At 43.6% G+C, this 21894-nt stretch overlaps 1 protein-coding gene across 1 annotated transcript in view; it reads right to left on the bottom strand.

Moving 5' to 3' along the window:
- The window catches only part of GABA-B-R2 (gamma-aminobutyric acid type B receptor subunit 2), a 506646-nt gene that overhangs the window by 40146 nt on the left and 444606 nt on the right, over positions 1-21894 (bottom strand). Inside the window, exons 10-15 of the mRNA XM_080266192.1 lie at positions 19812-20046; positions 15961-16201; positions 13975-14097; positions 13175-13276; positions 11807-12031; positions 6049-6234 (exon numbers count right to left, since the gene is read on the bottom strand). Of these exons, the coding sequence (XP_080122318.1) occupies positions 6049-6234; positions 11807-12031; positions 13175-13276; positions 13975-14097; positions 15961-16201; positions 19812-20046 (1112 nt within the window). The remainder of the gene's footprint in view (positions 1-6048; positions 6235-11806; positions 12032-13174; positions 13277-13974; positions 14098-15960; positions 16202-19811; positions 20047-21894) is intronic.

Genomic DNA, 21894 nt, shown 5'->3' on the forward strand with positions numbered 1-21894 from the left:
GGCGGCCAGTGTGATAGGCCAATGGGCAGCTGTGTCTAGGTTATTATGGGAATGGCGTGCCTCGTAGCGACTGGCTTCACACGCATACCCGAAACGTAATAACACTTTATGCACCCCATACTCAATTATAACGACTTAGTATATACCAGTGATAAAAATAACCTTTTAATTTGGCTCTGTGGTCATTAAGAATAAACTGAAGGGGTGATTTATTTAAGGGCAAATTTACCTAAAAGAACGAGAAATTTTATAAGTGTCGTATTCACAAGAACAGATATTGATGGTTAGGAATGTTTATGCTTTAGAATTTCGTGTTCACAGACAAAATACATTAATAACAATGCTGGTTCACAAAATTAGAAATATGAGAGAAAAGGATGGTTTGGTTCAAGACTGAGAGTTGCATCAACAGTGTAAACATTGCTCATTCAGTCCCTCCAGTCTTTTATCAGGGTTAGTAGTAGGGTATTAGGCAAAAAAATGAGTGTATATTCGTGGGTCCTGAACTTATACTCGTGGGTCCTGAACTAACACCCGTGGGTCCTGAACTAATACTCGTGGCTCCTGAACTAATACTCGTGGCTCCTGAACTAATACTCGTGGCTACTGAACTAATACTCGTGGCTACCGAACTAATACTCGTGGCTACTGAACTAATTAATACCCGTGGGTCCTGAACTAGTACTCGCGGGTCCTGAACTAATACTCGTGGGTCCTGAACTAATACTTGAACTAATACTTGTGGATCCTGAACTAATACTTGTGGATCCTGAACTAATACTCGTGGGTCCTGAACTAATACTCTTGGGTTCTGAACTAATACTCGTGGGTCCTGAACTAACATTCGTGGGTCCTGGACTATCTATCTATCTATCTATCTATTGCCAGGCGCCTTAATCCCATACGGGGTGGCCACAAACAAATCGCCTCCACGTCGCCCTGTCCCCCGCCATTTCACTGCCCTGCTCCCAACTCATACCTTTTCTCTCATCTACCTCTCCACTCCATCCCTCCATCCCATCCTCAGCCACCCCCATCACTTCTCCCCCTCTACCTCACTCACATACACTCTCCTCGTCAGTTTCTCATTCTCCATCCTCTTCACATGGCCAAACTAATTAACATAATTCCCAATCACCGTCTTATCAAGTTATTGAGTGGTGTCGTCATTGCGGTAGTTGGGCAGACCAGTTTATCACGATCAAGGAGATTTGGCTGTACGGGAATAGTGTTTGCAACTGACACCGCCACTGACACTTGCATCTTTATAGAAGCCTTAGCCAGGGTTAAATGTAAGTAAAAGGAGAGAAGACTCAGACAAAATACAGGGCTCACCACCAAGGCATGCCAAGTACGTAATCCAAGTGATCACCTGCTACACTTAACACTTACTCTGGCTCCTGATAAACTAGTTTGGCGGGCACGGGAATTTCAAGTGCCCTCTCGTACTTTTGCCCGGATTAAAAGAAGTGCTAGACCATACAATGTCGGATTTTTTTTTTCTTTTTGTACATGTACTACTATTACACTGTGGTAGGTGGTGGCGACCATCATCCACGCACTTGACTCAGTGCTGCGTACTTCTTCCTTCACCTCTATCATGTTTTTTTCGGTGTCTGCCCTCCTCTCTTCCGATTTCTCCCATCTTTCCTGTCACTTTTTATTACCCTTCTATCCTTTTCAGCTGGCTTTACATTCAATGACAAGCCTAATGGTTTCCTGAAAGACAGGAAACCATTTACAGCGCTGGGTGGTAACCATATAACCAACCCATACGTGTTCATTACGTGTCAGCAAGAGGGTTGGCGGAGGGTTAGAGCCCCTCCCCGTAAAATAACTAACTCAAAGACAAACGCCACCCCTTACAGGTTTGTGGTGTCTGGCTGTAGACAGACAGACTACTGTTACTACTTCTACCACAGCTACTATTGTCATTCAAGCATACTCGCTCTTCATTATTCTTCAGTTACGAAGTCTTCTCTCTCTTGGCTACAGTATAGTAACTAAGCATACCAAAATAATTATCATCATCATCATCATCATCATCATCACTCAATCCAGTGTTGCCCCATGAGAAGCGTAGGAGTTCGGGGCTAGACAAGTTGGTCATGACATTTAAGATGAGTGACCAGCCTCACTCATCCCTGAGTGGCATTACATGAGCAATAAACCCCAACCACCACTTGGATATAAACCTGCACTGGCTTAATCCGATTAGAGTGTCGTAATTACCCACTAAACCACCAGGCTCTATAATTTGGTTATATGGTTACCACCCAGTGCAGCAAATGATTCCCCGGTGTACAGGAAACCATTTGGCTTGTCACTCAGTGTAGAGTAACCACAGGCAGAAGGAAGATGACAGAATGAAGGAAAGACATAAGCGGGAGTGTAAAGTCACCCGTAGACAGAAGGAAAAGAAAAAAAAATGAAGGAAATAAAGACAGAAGAGGAAGGAAGAAAAGAAGGAAGGAAGAGAGGAAAGGGCAGTTACCTGAGACCAGCACGATATCGACTGAGTGGATGGTGAGCGCCCCCACCTACCACAAAATAATTAAATACTAAAATAAAACCAACAAAGTCAAAGAGATAAAGAGACCGGTTTTAGTTGTTTATCTACATATTTTCTCTTAGTTTAACGACATCGTATGGTTAGTGAAATTAGTACAATTATGACACGCAATTTTTAAAAAGAAATTTCAGGGGGTTATTCCAGGGCTAAGGTAGGGTACAAATATTAAATCAGTATGGGTCCTGACATCAACCTTTACAAAGCTAGTGTTACTGATGACCTTTTGGTTTTATTATGAGGGAGAACATTGCCTTTCATACGGTCAACAGTAACTCCAGCTCTGTAATGGTTGGGAAGTTGATACATTGTGATTTAACATTTTAAAAGCAAACTTACCACTAGAATAACCTCTTGCATTTTCTCATAAATGAGTTTGGGAAAGTGTGTACGAATCGGAATGTAAAGGTAAATGTAGGGAAGAGTAAAGTTGTGGTCTTTGAGAGTACTGAAGTCACTAAATGTACAGTGGGGCTGGATGAGGAAGAAATGGAAAATATGAGTGCACTTAAGTACTTGGGTAATGTTATGAGTAAGTTTGGAAGTTTAGAGCGTGAAGTGCTTGAAAGGGTACAACGGGAAGAAAGGTTGATGGTTCCTTGAAAGCATTGATAAGGAACAGGGAAGTGAGCATGGAAAAAAAAAAAAAAGTCACTGCATGACAGTATTATGATACCAGCTCTAACGTATGGAAGTGAAATTTGGACCTTGTTGGAGGGACACAAGTCAAGAGTGAGAGCAGTGGAAATGATATGTTTGAGAGGAGCAAGTGGAGTTACATGGAGAGACAGACTGACAAATGAGGAAGTGTAGGAGCGTTGTGATGTGGATGTGACAGAAAGCGTTAGGAGAAATACAGTGAGGTGGTTTGGCCATGTGGAAAGGATGGAGAGTGAGATTCTAACGAGAAGAGTGTATGCGATTGAGGTGGAGGGGAGGGAAAGGGAGAGGAAGGCCGAGGATGAGATGGAAGTACGGAGTGGAGAGGTATATGAGAGAGGGGTATGTGTCCTGGGAGTAAGGCATTGAAGTGGCTTGGGACAGGGTGACGTGGAGGCGATTTGTTTGTGGTCATCCCTTATGGGACTGAGGCGTCTGGCAATGGATGGATAGCTTCTCAAAAGTCCTGCCTGTATTAGAATTTTTCTATAGAATGCGTACACAGCATCTCTCTTCCAACCTGTAGGTATTGCTCTCGCTCTCGTAGTCTAGGACCATAATAGTGTCCTTTTTGGGGAGGAAGGGGGGGTCCTTAAGGTACGTGGAATAAACTACAAAAGGACAAAAATTTGGGCCAAGCTAAGGTGAAAGGACTACTGCATCTTTCCTATAGGACGTGTACATGTCTATCTTCTTACCTGTAGGTCCTGCCCCCACAGTCACAGTCCAGAGCCATACTATTGTCGTATTCTGCTACTGGGATACAGCTTTAAGCAAAAGTTAGCCGACAGTCTTCTGTCAACAGTGCGTCCTGTCTTCCATGTTTCTCGTTCCCCTTCAAAAAATGAGTCTATCCTTCCTTCTCATACTCTCTTGTTGTGTGCTTCCTATTGCTATCACATAGAAGTCAGGCCTGTAGTAAGACTTTTTTGGGGGAGGGGGATCTTTTCTGCTGAATCTGGACTTGCATCCGGCTGGTCAAAGGTGTGCTGCATGCCTGCTATGGAGGTCTGGGTGTATGCATAAGCGACGTTGAGAAGCAGCACAAAACTTCTGAACAACGGGGAGTGATTCTATGCACTGATATTAAAAAACAGATGTGAGAAAGTGAAATTTTAGGCAGGTGGGGAGTCGTCAGACCTCCTTGACTCCTTCCCCCCTCCCCCTGTCTACGGGCCTGAAAGTATTTCATATACACCTTTCTTTGCCCCAGCCAGCCGAGAATTGTCGAAGAATTTTTGCTCATGGGTGTACAAAGACAAAAGTCGTGTCTAGAAATTTGGCGAAAACATCTGCTAAATGGCTCAAGTTCTGGTGCACTCTGCTTTTTCCCAACACGGAGGGTTGGTAGCACTGACATGAGATGTCATTGCTCCAAGTGACAAAACCTGTGGATGTGGGCATATTCTTTTGTAAGCCATACATATCTATATAGTTATTTTATTTCCCGACAGCTACAGTTACATGACATATATGAACCGTTTTCTTTTTTCTTTTTTTTCTTTTTTTTGTACCGACATGTCAGCAACACTGCAGTTTAGTTGGAAAAAGAACTGTCCTGAAATCAGTTTTCATTTATTAATTTAATTTCTTCTTAGCTTAAGTTGATAATTATGGGTTTTGATGTGCATTCTCTGCCAGTGTTATAAAATAATATTGTCTAAATTATTTTGTATATGAGGACAGAGTTGCTATGTACAGTAACGATAATCGAATGTTTTGTCATGGGTGGCCAAATAAACCCCAGAAATTCGAACTCATAGCCTAGAAGACCAAGGTGCACGCACAACTATCTGCGTACTTCATTCTAGGTACCGTCCGTCTCTCAAGGCGTAAGTACTGTTTACAGGTGCTGCCTTCCATCTTCGTGATTATTTCCTGGTCCTGTAGTAATGTGGCAACGTGAGGGCGACCTGAACGATGACGGTTCTCGGTTGTGCCTCGCAAAATTGTCTAATCTATTTTTCTACGGGTTGCACTACTCGGGATTCTCTCCCCCTAAATAAAGGTTGATCATGCCACCTTTCTAAGTAGTTGGATGCATGTTGCTTTCCCTTTCCACACAGGGTATATACCAGGTCTGCTGGACGGTTTGTGGTAAGATGCAAGATGTTCCGGCCAGGCAAACATCATCTGACCGAATATGGTTCACATTTCGTTTTCGAGTATCGATGTTATGGTTTCGTAATTTCGTGTTTTCATTCACACCGTCATTCATCACCAGCCGATATGAAGCTTGAGGACGTCAGGCTGGCCAACAACGAATATGTAACTGTAAGCTGTCTTAATGTTTTACGTGTTTCACTTAATCATCGGACAAAACAGCGACGCGACTTTTGTCTTTGATTGTACGTGGCATGAGCTACGTATGGACAGAAACCTGGGCCAAGTTAAGGTGAACGGACTGCAGCATGCGTCGTATGGGGTGAGTACATGTCTATCTTCAAACCTGTAAAGTCCTGCCCCCGATGTCGCAGTCTAGAGCCACAGTATTGTCTTAATGTGGCACTGAGATATATGGCATAATCTAGAAAAGGACATAAATCTGGGCCACGTTAGGATGAAAGGACTGTAGCATCTTTCGTATCCAGTGCGTACACAACACCTCTTTGCTCAACTGAAGGTCCTGCTCTCGCTCTTACCCTCTAGAGCCATAGCACTCTTATTCCGCCACTGAGACACATGGCATGAGCTAATAAAGGACAAAATCTTGACCAAATTAAGGTGAAAGCTACAAAAGGACACAAATCTAGGCCAGGTTAAGGTGAAACAACTGCAGCAAGAGTCCTACAAGGTGAGTACACAGACTGTCTTCTCACCTGTAGGTCCTGCTCCCGTTCTCGCAGTCTCTTTATGAACACCAGCCTGTCACTCTCCGCCTTCTTGATCTGGTCGTGAAAATCGGAGAGCTCAGAATCGCTATCGGGATTTTTTGGCGGCTTCAGAGTGGGACGCCCTACTCCTGTCATCATCTTGCCCTGGGGATTCTTCCGCAACTCGATGATCTGGCAAATGCACATAAGAAATAGGTAATGAGTGCGGTTAATATTTAGCATCTTCATCTTTTTAAAATATTGTAACTAGTAGGATTCCTCTGTAACTCGATGATCTAGCTAGTGTACGAAAGAAATGGATAAATCACTAGCATCATCACCCTCATATAAGAGACTACTATTGTGACTATTAAAACAAAAGCAGGATTCTATAATAACTCAATGACATGGCAAATGTACGGAACAAATGGGTAGATCACTACGCATTTCACTTTAACTTGGCCTAAAATTGCCATTTTTCCATTTCCAGTGCTCGGTTTAGCCAGAGAATATCAACAGAGAATGGTGCTAATCACGAAGAAGTGTCATGGAAATTATGTAGAGCAGTAGAAACGTCCCTCTGTCACTGAGCTTCATGGCTTAAGGTGCAAAAGGACGAAAATATGAGCCAAGTTAAGGTGAAAGAACCATTGCATCTTCATGTAATACTGTTGTCACTATTAAACTGAGACCAGGATTCTTTGTCAGCTCGATCTGGCAAGTGTACATGGGAAATGGGTAAATAATTAGCATCATAAGCACCATATCATTCTATCATCAACATTAAAATGTAAGCAAGACACAATATACGCAAACAGATGATTGGGAAGGAGTATATGAGGGAGGGATCATGATTGTAATCATCGTCATCAGCATCATCTGTCTCTGTTATTGCTACACAAGAAAAAGGAAAAACTGAAAAGTAGGGAACTATAGTTACAGTGCCACACCAACTACACAACAACTACACTACAGTGTAAAACTCAGTAGAATAATGCTTTTTACCCTCCACCTGACGAAGTCAGAGGAGGGTATTGTTATCGCTGAGATCAACAGCAGCAGATGGCGAAGAAATTTCTTTTCCGGGCCAGAACTCAGAAAGCTTTCACTATAGAGTCGCGGAATTTCACAGAGTTATGTGTCTTATAGTGACGTGGTGACTTTTGATAGGTAGAATGCTGTGTCTTAAGTAGTTTTTTTTTTTTTAATAATGGAAAAGTTTAGAAAAAAAAAATTTCTCAGAGATTTCAGGAATGTGAAATGTCCAAGCGTTTTTCTGTTAATAGTTTGCAACTATTACACCCAGGAGGCAGAAAATTTACATGATATATGATTATATGAATATTTAATTATGTATGAGGATTCACGACAGCACCTGTTATGTAATCATGAAAAATGGCTGCCTAGATGAAAAAAGCACAAGTCAAATATCATCATTTCTGCTCATAACTTCGTCATTACCATGGATAAACTACCGAAATGTTTAAGTTTTATTGTCTCTGTGTTATACAGAATTGGGGGGGGGGGCAGTTATGCGCTTGGTTAGGTGTGCAGGGAGGTGGGAGGTGTGTGCTTGGGGAGATGGAGGGCTGCAACACCGTAGTTTTTTTTTTTTTTTTTTTTTTTTTTTTACAGGTAAGGAGAGGGACATTGTTCCTGAGAGGAATGCCTTCTCACAGTGGTACTGATATAACCGGGCGGCTTCGTTACCTGGCTATATTAAACTTCGTCTACTCCCTCTGTCTCCCAGTAAATTAGAATGGTAGGCTGCAGGAGAGAGACAGCTTCAGCTTGCACTTCATCATTTTGTGTCCAGACGAGCATTATTTTATGTGTCCAATTCTGGGAACAGGCTTCAGAGCCCATTCCCTGAGGCCCAGCAGTTCTGTGTACCATAAATCTCCTCATGTCACCACTTTGGCGCCAACACCCTCTGTCCATATTCAGTGCATGCTAGGGCTGTCTCATACAGGATTGGTGCTTTGATATTAATGGGTATTTTTTACGATATGTCGGCGGCTGTTGTATTACATCAGTATGGTCATTTTTAACGAAATTCAAATCCTTAAAATGTACCCTAACCTAAACGGGAATCAAACCCGCGTCCCATGAAATAACGGACCATCTCTCTACCGACTCGGACACAACAACAATACCAGAACAACTACCCGTATACTAAGCTTGGCAAGATGGCCCAACTTGCTATCTATCTATATACCTAGGCTGCTTCCCCCAAGGACAGGGAGGTAGCCGAGACAGGACGAAACACTCCCCATTTACTCATCCATTCATACACATTCATTCGCATCTTAGCCCCAGAGGGGAGAAGGGACAAATCCTCACCACACCACACCACACAAGGGTCAACTGCGCAGTGCAATCAGTGACATCTGCAGAAGGGCCCGACAGCAGAGCTGGTTTACCCCTGCCACATCATAACAGACCCATCCCCTTACCCGCACCTGACCTGACTAGCTGATCAGACCAAGTGCGGGAGAATATCCCTTCAGGGCTGCGTCATCATTTATTCATTCACAATTTCTCTCCATTTATTTCTGTCACGCACAGCCACTCTTCCTTGCTCAACAGACACCCCTCTCGCATCCAGTGCTTTCTTCACACTGTCCATCCATCCTATTTGTGGTCTCCCTCTCAGCCTTACACCCCTCACATCAGATCTAGTTATCTTTTTCACCAATCGCACATTTTCCATTCTCTCCATATACCCAAACCATCGCAACACCCTCTGCTCAACTCTATCAGCCATCTCCCAAACAACTCCAGTTCTCCTTCGCACTTCATCATTTCGCTCTCGATCCATACGCATCACTCCACACATACTTCTCAGACACCTCATCTCCATTACATTCAAACTTTTCCTCTCTGCTACACCCATATCCCATGTTTCAGCCCCATATAACGCAGTCGGTACCACTACACCCTCATACAGCCTTCTCTTGACATCCATTCTAAGCTAACAACATCTAAACACCTTTTTCATTCCTCCCAGCACCTTTCCTACTTCATTCATTCTAAACTTCACTTCTGCATCTATTCTTCCATCCACAGCACCATGTGACTCTAAATATTTAAAACACTCTACCTCCTCAAGCAACTCACCATTCAAAACTATATTCATCCCCCTACCATTTACCAACCTCGTACACTTCATCACTTTACTCTTATTCTCATTTACTTTCAATTTCCTCCTTTCACACACCCTTCCAAGCTCCTTTACCAACTGTCTCAATCTCTCCTCTGAATCAGCCACCAGTGCAGTATCATCCGCAAACAGCAGCTGCTTCAGATTTCACTCTCTACCATCAACATTCACCAGACTCAGACCTCCACCTAAAACTCTTGCATTCACCTCCCTTACAACACCATCCATGTAAATATTAAACAACCAAGGCAACATCACACATCCCTGTCGCAGCCCCACTCTCACATGAAACCAATCACTCACAGCATTTCCCACTCTTACACACGCTCTTCTATTTACATAAAAACTCTTAACCCCTTTAGTAACCTACCATTAAGTCCATACAATCTTAAAACAGTCCACAAAGCCTCCCAATCAGTTCTATCATACGCTTTCTCTAAATCCATGAATGCCCAAAACACATCCTTGCCTTTCCCTAAATACTTTTCACACACTTGGCTCACAGCAAACACCTGATCCACGCATCCTCTCCCTCTCCTAAAGCCACACTGCTCATCACCAATCACTCCCTCTGTACCCTCTCTAACTCTCTTAATTAACACTCTACCATACACCTTACCTACAACACTCAACAGACTTATACCCCTAAAGCTAGTACATTCATACTTATCACCCTTGCCTTTATACAACGGGACCACACAAACACTTGCCCAGTCAATTGGCACCATACCTTTCACAAAGCACACATTCAACAATCTTACTAACCAGTCAACAATAGTCACTCCACCACCCTTCAGGCATTCCACAGTACACCCATCCATACCTGCAGCTTTCCCTGTTTTCATCTCCTTTACTGAATTCTCCACTTCCTCCTTCGTGATCAAAGAATCATTCAACTCTCCCAACACATTTATTCCTTGCACCCTTCCATCCGCCACAATCTCAGCCACCCTTTCCACCTCTACATTTCACAATCTTTCAAAATACTCTGCCTATCTCTTCCTTACTGCATCCATCTCAGTTATCATCCTTCCATCCTCTGTTTTTACTCTCTCTTCCTTCCCAGACTCTCCCTTTTGCACCCTTTTCACCTCCTTCCAGAACATTTTCTGATTCTGTTGAAAATTCTCAGTCAGCCGCCTACCCCACCTCTCATCTGCTGCCACTTTAGCATCACGCACAGCCCTTCTCGCCCTATTCCTCTTTTCCTTATACCTCTCATATGACACCTCATCCTTCCTCTGCAGCCACACTTCATATGCACGTCTCTTCTCAGCCACAGCCATACTTACTTCCTCGCACCACCATTCACTTCCCTTTCTTACACCACCACCCACACGTTCACACCACACACCTCTTCTGCATGGCCCACCACAGCACTCTTAAACAACTGCCATTCCTCCTCCACACTGCCATTTTCCTGATCTTTCACTGCGTTCCACTCATCTTTCAACTTCTCCTGATACTCTATCATTTTCTCTCTTTTACCCAACTCACTCAACTTCAAAACCTCCCTGCCACACCTAACCCTCCTAGCTCTCACCCATCTCTTACCTACTCTTAACTTTCCCTCCACCAGGTAGTGGTCAGACATACCTCCACCCTCCCCTCTCAGAACTCTCACATCCAACAATCTTCCTATTATATTCCTGGACACAACCACATAGTCCACCAAAGCTCTATCAACAACCCTTCCACCCTCCTGTCTCACCCATGTATACTTATAAATATCTTTCTTCTCAAACAGCGTATTTCCAATCACCATCTCTCGCTCAACGCACATCCCTATCATTCGTTCCCCATTTTCATTTCTTCCTGGCACACCATGCATACCAACTACACCTTCAAATGCTACATTTCCCACTCTAGCATTCAGATCTCCCATCATTACCACATTCACATTCGCTCCAAAACTCTGCAGACACTCATCAACATCATTCCAGAAAGACTCCCTCTCTTCCTCATCCCTTTCACTACCAAACCCATATGCACTCACAAACACCCACAACTCACGTTCAAATTTCGCTTTCACCCACATCAGTCTCGATGACACCTCCTTCCATTCAGTCACACACTGCTGTACTTCCGGACTCACTAACAAGGCCACACCTTCTATTGCCCTTCCTATATCAACACCTGACCATCTTCCATTCACACTTCCAGACATAGACTCACCCTTCCCTTTCATCTTCGTTTCACTCAAAGCTAACACATCCAACTTTCTTCTCACAAACATTCTCCCAATCTCCTCCCTTTTTGCCTCAATCGTACTACATCCACGCACATTAATAGACCCAATCTTCAGGGTACGGGGATAACTCCATCCCCATCCCTTTCTCTGGCCTGTCTCTTTTTAGGAGCTAAAAAACATAGGAGGGGGTCCCTAGTCCCCTCACCCCAACTTTAGCAACGAAAAAAAAAAAAGAGTAAGATAGAACTAATGATACAATTTGGGTTAATGAGAGAGAGAGAGAGAATCTGCGACAAGAAAAGAAAACTCGACATGAATGAAAGGGAACTAACTTTTGGAACGAAGACAAGGCAGAGAGAGAGAGAGAGAACTGAGACAGGAAAACTCGAGATGAATGAAAGGGAACTAACTTTTGGAACGAAGACGAGACAGAGGGTGCCAGTGGTGCAGAAGATGATGAAAATGGAGATAATGATGTAGGCTGCATCATTCTCGTCACTCAGGATGTAGGAGATAGGCGCTCCGATGACACACATGATCACCACGTTGTACACACTCATGCCGATGTACTTGGAGTCGTTTAAGGCCGGGATGTTCACCTGCCGGGTCTCCCACGCTAGGAAGCAGCCAAACACCTGATGAGGGAGGCGTGAGGGAAGAGGTTAGTGTGGAAGAGCTACGCATATATACAGACAGACAGACAGACAGACAGAGCGGTGTGTAACTAACTGATAGCAAATGAGAGGCTGAGTGAGTGTGTGTAAAACAACAACAGACGATTGTGTAAGAATATGTCAATTTGTGAAGGAGAATAAGTAAATCATTTCAAGTTTTCAAAAACGCTAACCTGGCGCTGACAAGTAGCCTTCACGTGGTGGCACTGTACCCTGGGTGAAGTGAAGAAGCTGCGGCGTCCGTCGAAAGAAGCTAAACTTCCTCTTACTTCCTTGTACCTCGCCGTAGGGAAGGACTCCGGTCAGATCTTGGCGAGGCACTGATTACCACATTGCGAAACCGGTTCCCTACTACGTCTATGTACTGTACTTGTAGGACTTGTAGAAGCAGTTGCTTACCTGTGGTCAGTGGGTCTGCTCGGCCAGATAGACCGGGGTTAAGCAACAGCAACGACAACAAATTATGCTCACCCTCCTCCCACACACTGCCTCACTCACACGCACGCATTTACATATTCTCTCCCCTGCTCACACACATAACTCACTCACTCCCCCTTACTCTCCCATTCCCACTGGCAAACTGACTCATTCATTCACTCTAACATTCTTTAACATACTCTTACGCTCACCCATTCTCTTACTTCATTCACTGAATTGAAATTAAACTCTCACTCATCGCACTCTCTCACTCATTGCGACTTACTTTCACACGTGTTCACGCTTTCATTTTCACACTCAGTCACTTACTCATTCACTCTCACGCCTTTACACTCTACTACACTTGGACCTGTACTCATCCATGGGACTCACCATCAACGAAGCTGACGAGGAACCTAAAGACTGTGGCACCGTGCACCTGGGTGGATCACCTGTGGCGTCTACAGGTGAGCGAAAACTTGTATTTCTCTGTACCTCGCCGTGAAGAGGGCCTGGTCCAACTCAGATAAGATGCTGTCTACAAGCGGGTGTTGGCTCTCTATATGGAGTATGTACTGTACTGCACATGTAAGATGGTCCACAGAAGCAATTGGTTACATGTAGTCAAAGGATCTACTTGGGCAGACAGACAAAGGTTACGCAGTAACGGCACGAACAACAACTCACCATCAGCAGTCCCTTGTAGGCGTAGACGGCGCCTATGAAGATGGAGATCTTGGAGCTCTTGCAGTACTCATTCTCAGGGATGACCTGGATGTCACCCCTCGTCTGCCATAGAAGTGAAGAGATTACGACCATGCTAGTGAAGGTAATTATGTGTGTAATTGGCGCATGTTACATCTTCACGGGTTACCTAGAAGTAGTATTGTTAACCTTTTTTAGTCAATGACGTGCTTTGTATTTTATTTTTATTTGTCTAACGATTTTACTCAACTCAGAGTGGATGGTCCAGCGGGAGAAGTTCACTAAGTCCTTTACTAATTCCTTCCTTACTAGAGGTTCTTCCTATATTCAGAGTAGCAAGAATAAAGAAAATGACGTCTCTGGGATGAAGCAGTTAATGATGGCATGTTTAATAGTATCCACGTATTGAATACATGAAGACACGACTACTCCTTCGAGTCTGTGGTCCTCACACTATAAAATACGCTTCATCATCACATACAGTAAAGTATTCAGTAAGTGATGTCTGACTGAAGAAGAGGGTTACATGCCCAACGAATGCATGCCAGTCATTTTAAAAGGACTATGTTGTTAGCCTCACATCCTGCTTCATCATAATTAGTATGTGAACACAGAAATCCCCACTGCTATTACTAACGGCAACATTAATTTATACTTAGACTACTGTCACAAAATTGATAATGTGTTCTTACTGCCACCGTAGTGAAGGTTTAAATAGGAAGGATATTAAGCATTACACAGCATGAACGTGTACAGCAGGAAAGGGTAACTGAGAAACTTACATAAGCTGGAAGATATTTGGTTTCACGGTAGAAGGGGTCAATGATTTGCCAGGTTGTCATAATGGCCACGTCGACACACAGAAGCACAAACACCACTAAGAACAGCTGTGAGTCCTTGATCACCTGAGGAAAGAGGAGAGGAAGAGTTAAGTTAGAGCCTTTATAACTGGAGCTGTGTTAGGTGGCAAGTGTGGGCGCGTATCATCCACTCACTGGATGTAGTGCTGCCCTCAGGTGACGCTACTCTGAGTGGCAAGCCAAATAGTTTCTTCTAACCCAGGAAACCATTTACCACCCTGGTCAGTAACCATATAACCAAATGACGCCTGGTGTTTTAGTGGGTTACGGTGCTCCAACCGGACGGAACATGTAAGGGCTTCCTTCTGAGAGGTACTTGGTGTTTTTCGCTCACATAATGTCATTCAGGGATGAGTAAGGCTGGTCACCCTTGCCTTAAATGTCAGGAGTGAATATCCTAGCCCCGGGCCTCTACGTTCCTCGTGGAGAAATGGGGAAGTGGATGATAGAATGGATACCAGGAGTGTGATATTGTGGGAGAATGAATATAGAGGTGTTGGAAAAGTCTGTGTGGTAGGGGATGGACGGTGTAGTACTAGACGGTGTGACTGTGATGTGTGGTAGTATGTACTGTGGTGGGGTAAGGTGCAGATGGCATGGGTATGCTTGGAGTTCCAGTCTGGCAACATGAAGTGTACCAGTGTGTGGCGTGGTAGCATGTGGTGTGACTGTGGTACCTGTGAATGTGTATAGGGTGGCTGTGTGAAGTGTAAATGTGTCCAGAGTTGCAGCATGTAGTGTAGCACAATATGGTGAGATAGTGTTGTGTGAAGTGTTGTGTGTGTGGAGTAGCAGCATGTAGTGTAGCAAAATATGGTAAGATAGTGTTGTGTGAAGTGTTGTGTGTGTGTGTGGAGTAGCAGCATGTAGTGTAGCACAATATGGTGAGATAGTGTGTGGTACACAGAACATGGTGTAGCAGTAATGGTTTGTTGTGCGATAGTCCGAGTTGTGGCTGTGTGAGGAATGATGTGGCGAGTGTCATGTAGCAATGTTAGATCCGGCAATGTGTGTGTAGTGTGGCATTATATGTCATAGCCATGCATGGTGCGGCAATGTGTGGTGTGACAGTGTTAGTTGTGGCAGTGTGTGGCATTGTGCGAGACGTGGCATTGCTAAGTATTATGAGGTGACTGTGTGAGTTAAATAGCAGAAAGAACTGCAACAGCTTTTTCAACGATTGACCTAATCCCTTTAGTAACTCATTTAATGAGTAAATTTTTTCGTAAGTTCTTGAAATGTGATAGGTGGAGCACCTATCATCCATTCACATGATGTAGCTGTGCCTTCAAGTGACATTATATTTAGTAAAAAGCCAAACGATTTCTCGTGGCACAAAAACCCTTATACTCTAATCGGTGGTAACCATATAACCAAGTAAATGCCTAGTGATCTAGTTGGTTATGGCACTCAGGTAGGATGTGACCAATAAATGTTTCAATCTTCTGGCTAACTGGGATTTATTGCTTGTAAATGCCACTAAGGGGCGTGCAAAATTGTGGCTCTTGACTCAAATATCTGGACTGCGTAATCTGGGAATCGGCCCCTCAGCACCAGATGTGACCATAAATGACTGGATTTTAAATACATCTCCAGAAATATGAACAGGTTTTATTATTAAAATACTGGATACTCTTGACCAAAGCCTGATGAGAGTCCGAGGAAGGTTACAAGATAGTTGCTGGAAAAAGTTCCCAATGCCACCACATGATATACTGCAAGTTACTAGATACCTATCAGCACCAAAGGAAGGAGCAAATATTAAATTTTACAGCCTGACATGTCACAGTCACACACTAAGCATCAAGGAATGCAAGTCGCAGTTCTCAAATCAGCAAACTGTAAAAAAAAAAAAAAGTTGTAACAAGCTTCAAACATCCACAAGCATAAATCTGCAAGCTACATTACCTTCTTGTTGAGCTGTACATCAGTGAAGATGGAATGCACCCGCCAGGTCTTGGAGAACATGGACCCAAAGGCCAGTGTGAAGCCAGCCATCAGGACCCAAGCTCTGGCAGTGCAGATGTAAGGGAAACTGGTCTCGCTGGTCAGTTCTGAGTCCAGACCAAGCAGGATGACTGAAGTGTAGGTCAGGATGCAGCCCACGATGATTACGTTGTTCAGGTAAGGTGACGACATCTTGATATATCTAGTAAAATAACAGATGGTAAAGAGGGGTGCTGTGATGTTAAGAAACATTAATGCTATTACGATTTGGATCAAGGCAAATATAATCATAATCATCACCCTTCCCGCACTGTTTTCTGCATCATAATCCTTTCCAACTATTGACACCCAAACCCTGGGACCAGTACAGAGCACCAGTTTGGTTGTTTACTGATGGGTCTTGGGACTGGCACAAAGTAGTGACTTGTGCTACCCACACATGTTTGAAAGGTTGTGCACACGTGGGGGTGGTTGGTGATGTCTGACATGTTTAGAGAGGTCCGAAGCTTCTGCCTTCCTTCCCTTCCCATTGTTGTTGCACTTCTCATACCCTCGCTGCTAACTTTGACCCCTGAAGCTGCTAGTATATTAAAAATTGTATGCCCTAGCTATCATGTGAGTGAATTGAAATTTTATGTAACCGAGTAATACCTTTCGACGTCTTTTGTACGTAATTTTTGAGGCATATTGTGAATGATAATCTCAGCTAGAAAGCACTCAGAGAGAGCATACCCACGCAGATGCCATTGCCATTAAAAAGATCGGGATCCGGATCCGTGGAGATAGGATCCGGATCCGGATCAGCCTCAATATTTAAACAATTCTTTCTTGGCCTATGGCCCACCCTTCCACAAAATTTCATCGAAATGCATTGAGAACTTTTGAAAATATTGTGCGGGATACTCCGGATCCGTTTCAGCCCCAAAATTTAATCAATTCTTCCTTGGCCCATGGCCCTCCCTTCCACATAATTTCATTGAAATTCATTGAGAACTTTTGGATATGTCGTCTATACAAACAGACAGACTGACAACCAAACACGGGTTAATGCGTAACCTCCTCCAACTTCGTTGACGGAGATAACCAAGTGATGAAATTAGTGGAACGATGGCTTATTAGACAAAAGTATTTATACATGGCCCATGTGAAACAGCTGCAAGACGTAGGCAATGACAGCAGGAAGTGAAACAAACATACAGGCAAAGAGCCCGGCTAACACACTGAGATATTATCTCGTCTGGAATCTCCATATAATACATTAAATATACAGAACACATCAAGACAGGATGAACTGACAGAGTGGAAAACCCTAATGTTGCGATGAAAGAAACGTGGAATGAGACACAAGGGAGGTGAGGAGAGAGTCCTTGGCATTAAGGAAAGGTCAGAGAAGGTTAGGTGTTGGTAGTGGTGGTCATTGGTCACTCTAGTCATTGATAAAAGAGAAGTTGCGGCAGCCGTCCTAGCCTATTACATTATCCATAGGCCCTACTAAAATTCAAGGCAGTTCACAGACCTTGCAAAATATTTAAGGGATTGTGCTAATGAGGAAGAGACTAAATCAAAAATTGTAAATATATATACGACATCTTACTCCAAATTAAAGCATTGCATACTACTGTTTCCCTGCAGTTCTTCACATAATGCCTCCATGAATGATGTGTTGCAGGTAAGCCAGTACCGTGTCGTATGATACTTGTCAGTGAGCCTCTTGTAAATAAAACATCCCATATGGACGAGGTTACTGATGCTTATCGTCTAACGTGTCAAATGTAAGAAAATTTGGTGGATAAAGTACAGATCAAGACAAATACCACCTCTGATAGCCGCACCCACCCCTGCAATATTCTTAGGGGAGAGATTATTAATTATGGGTTAAGCATTTAAATGACACCGTTCTGGTTCATATAGTGTTCCAGTGCAACTACATGCTGAGCACTGTGATCGGTTCCTTGAAGTCATGTTTACAGGTGTTCCAGTATAACCCAGGAACGAGGTCAACTGCCAGCCTACTCTTTTACTGTGTATTTCTCTCTCTCTCTCTCTCTCTCTCTCTCTCTCTCTCTCTCTCTCTCTCTCTCTCTCTCTCTCTCTCTCTCTCTCTCTCTCTCTCTCTCTCTCTCTCTCTCTCTCTCTCTCTCTCTCTCTCTCTGTGCTTAAGTATGTAGGTATGTGTGTATGGAATGCTTTGACCTACCCCTGTGTCATATGTAGGCCTATTCTGACACGACGCAGGCACACAGTTGACTAGGACTCCTGTATCGTGCATTTCTGTGAAGGTATGTATGTATGTGTGTGTGTAATGCTTTGCCCTGCTCCTCTCAATCATATTTAAGCCACGATTACGGCACGATGCAGAAACGCTCCCTTATACCCCGGTAGCATTTCTGTATGGGTATGAACACTCTCCCAAAAAAGTGTAGGCCCATTAGACTGCGATGGTTGTGAAAATTAGCATCTTCCACAGACACACATGAGTCTATAAATGTGGTGCCTCAAAACATGTACCGGCCAGTAAGGGAATCTTTTTGCATTTTTGAGTTCTAATAATTACCAACGATAATATTTGCACTTATAATTACAGGATGCTCCGTCAATCACAATGCTTCATCCATGTTTCAGAATGATACGTGGTGTAAGTGTGCCGATACTTTTTGGGAGGGTGTATAAGTAAGCATTATTGCATGTATGATGTATTTCCCCCATGCTTTTCATTCCCACCCACACTGCCTGGACCACATCCTTCAGAGAAGTACAGGGATTCAATGTGTGACAAAATCAGTGTTTGATACAATTAGGGGCACACACTGGCTTTAGTGGCCCCCGTGGGTATGGCGAGGGAGAGAGAGAGAGAGAGAGAGAGACAGAGACAGAGACAGAGACAGACAGACAGACAGACAGACAGACAGATAGACAGACAGACAGACAGACAAAGACAGAACAGAGATAGAGACAGACAGACAGACAGATGAAAAGAAAAAAGATAATTTACCACACCGAATAATTCGAGAAAGCGATACTAACAGCACCAATCCACCAAAATACACCACATATATTCTAGGCTACAAATGCTACATCTGCAAATACGAAGCGCAGTTCAAAAATTCTCTAGACTGTCCATGTGGAAGAAAAAAATACAATTGTACGAAGTCAGGCCGTCAGGTGGTGATAAACAGCTTTGTCGTGAGGTAATACATTGTGCTTTAAGACAGCTTGTCACACCTTTTGTAAGTTGGCACACCGTTTTCTTTTGTACCTGTTTTGTGGCTTAGAGTTGGTTGTTTTCTTCAAGATGTGAGATGGCAGACTTGAAGGTATAGCTCGTGCACAGCAGGTTTAGCTATGCACTGCACTTCAATTTACGATATCTCAGGCAGTCTTTGTACCCGACCTGATTTACCCATTCATCATTTTCGTGGCTCTGCTGGTTGAACTGCGAGAGCCACTCAGATATGTGATTTACGGCCATGGTGTCGTCAAGTGTTTGTACATGCATGTGTGACCCGTGAGTCCCAAATGTGCTTTTTGTCGAGTTTAAAGTATTGTTTATTTCACACAGGCTGCTGTCTCGGCTTGTAGAAATCACAGGAAATCACTAATGCAAAAACACAAAATCCACAGACATAATAACATGCGTATATCACTCTGTCAGAAGGCATAATGGTTCATGACAAATCTGCTTATCTTCATTTAGCACAGAAGTCCGTACTAAGACTTCAGCATTTCAAGAGACATTCCAGGGACTTTTGAGCCGCGCTTTGATCTACGTAACTATGTAATTTCTCCCACAAAAAGCTTCCTCAAAAACTGACCTTTGATTCCTGAACTTGATGTTGATGGCGAGGAAGACGGCGGCCATGACGATGCCAAGAGATGCAATGGTGACAAGGATGGCGTAGATGCTGATGTTGACGCTGGTCTTCTCGATCAGCTTCACGGTGCGGTCTAGGGGAGGGTTTCCGCCAGGCCAGTAGATGGGATGGCCCTTGTCCAGTTGGAGCACGTTCTCGAAGCCGTCATACTCTCCGATTTTAACCTCCCTCCCGCCTGGGGTACAGCAAGAGGGTTAGGCAGGGTCAGCACCTTCTAGAGAGGAAGATAAGACAAGTGTTCTAGCCACGCCATGTTGTTTTCCTGTGATGCATGATTGGAATCTTTTTCACTCCTATTTATAATATAATTTAGTGTTCAGTATTAAATATTGTATGCTAATAATTAAAATCCTTAAACTGATATTATTATGTATGAGCCCTGAACACTTTCCTAACTTACGTGAGGTACTCAACATCGCGGGTCCTTTGGTAGAAATGTCCTAACGCTTTCTATAGAAGACACTGTGCAGGGTATGGTAACCACTTCAGTCCAATGGCTATTTTTCCATATTATTCTCGTTAATTTTATATAGTTTTGATAGTTATGGGAGGGATTTTTCCAACCTGAGGGGATGTACAAGGCTGCATGTAAACAGCGCTCCACTAGATATTCACGTGGCGGTATCTCTTGTGTTACAGGGACGGCTCAGTTGGCTGGTGTGGGCGTGGCTGTGGCCTTGGAGTAGGAAATGGATAAATGATGCAGGGTAGATAGTAATAACAATGCCTGAGCCGTTCCCACAACATACAAGATATCACCTGGTGGAGTGAAAGTGCAGTATTACATATGGGCCACCTTGCATATATAGCCTCAGTTAACCTCTCCTAGGACTCAAGGAAGTAAGGGCTTAGATAGGGTAGCTCTATGCAGGGTTGGCTGAGCAGGTAAAAGGTGGGCCAGGAAGGTTGTCAGGGGAACATAGATTAAAGCAGGTTTATCTATGGTGTTAGTTTAGCCTTTCAATCCACTGGCGTATTTTTCCAACTTATTTTGCTTTCTTAGGCCGGTATAATCGTCGGTTAAGGAAGCTCCCTAACACCTCTTCCTAGGCGATTAATTTTGCGCATTTCTCTTTACTATCCTTTTCTGTGTCATTTAAATTATTCAGATATCACAATACTACGCATAAATAACACACAATTTGATATTAACTAGCCGTATCAAAAATAAATCGCTAAGGAAGAGGAGCTAGGGAGTTTGCTTTACCGACGAGAACAAGGGACTTAGAGACAATTACAGTCAAATAAAACGGAACTTTAGCAGGAAGGCTGTAGGCAAAACATAGGACAAATTACAGCAGGGTTGTGTGGGGTGGTTAACCTGTTCAGTGTAACGCTGTATTTCTCCACCTTTCTCGTTATACTTAGAGGGAATTTTAGTGAACTTAGACGTCTCGCAGGGAAAGATTTAATGAAAGATATAGCTAATTCTACCCATTCGAAAGGCTTCTTCAGAGTTGAGGAAATTCGTCAAAGCAAGAACTAAAAAAAATAATAACACATCATCAAGGTTAAGTAGCTGTGAGAAAGTAGAACACAACTGAGTTTGGCGCGATATAATGAGGGTCGAGGAAGGACTGCTGTATGCAAAGTAGGTTAAGGGAGGTTTTAGGCACATATACCGATGCTGGAAGGGAATTATTCAAGATTGGCTGATGCATGACAGACATAGGAAGGGTACATGGAAGGAAGGTATAATCAGGTAGGGTAAAGGTGATGTAAAGTGGGGGAGGCTCGCTATAGGTATGAATATCGAGGTAGGCAGGATGAGCTGAAAAATGGATGTGAAAGACACCTATACACTCTCATCCCTGCTCATTAATAACACTTACTCTCAAACGCCCCTTTCCCTTATACACACACACACACACACACACACACACACACCTCCCCCTTACACAAGTTCCCTTACACACCTTCCTCTTAAACAAGTCCCCTTGCACACCTCCCCCTTACACACACACACACACACACACAAACACATCTCCCCCTTACACAAGTCCCCTTACACACCTTCCCCTTA

Source organism: Coenobita brevimanus, chromosome 2 (assembly GCF_032717465.1).
Source record: "Coenobita brevimanus isolate Jiangsu-jjx chromosome 2, ASM3271746v2, whole genome shotgun sequence".
NCBI classification, from domain to species: Eukaryota; Metazoa; Arthropoda; class Malacostraca; order Decapoda; family Coenobitidae; genus Coenobita; species Coenobita brevimanus.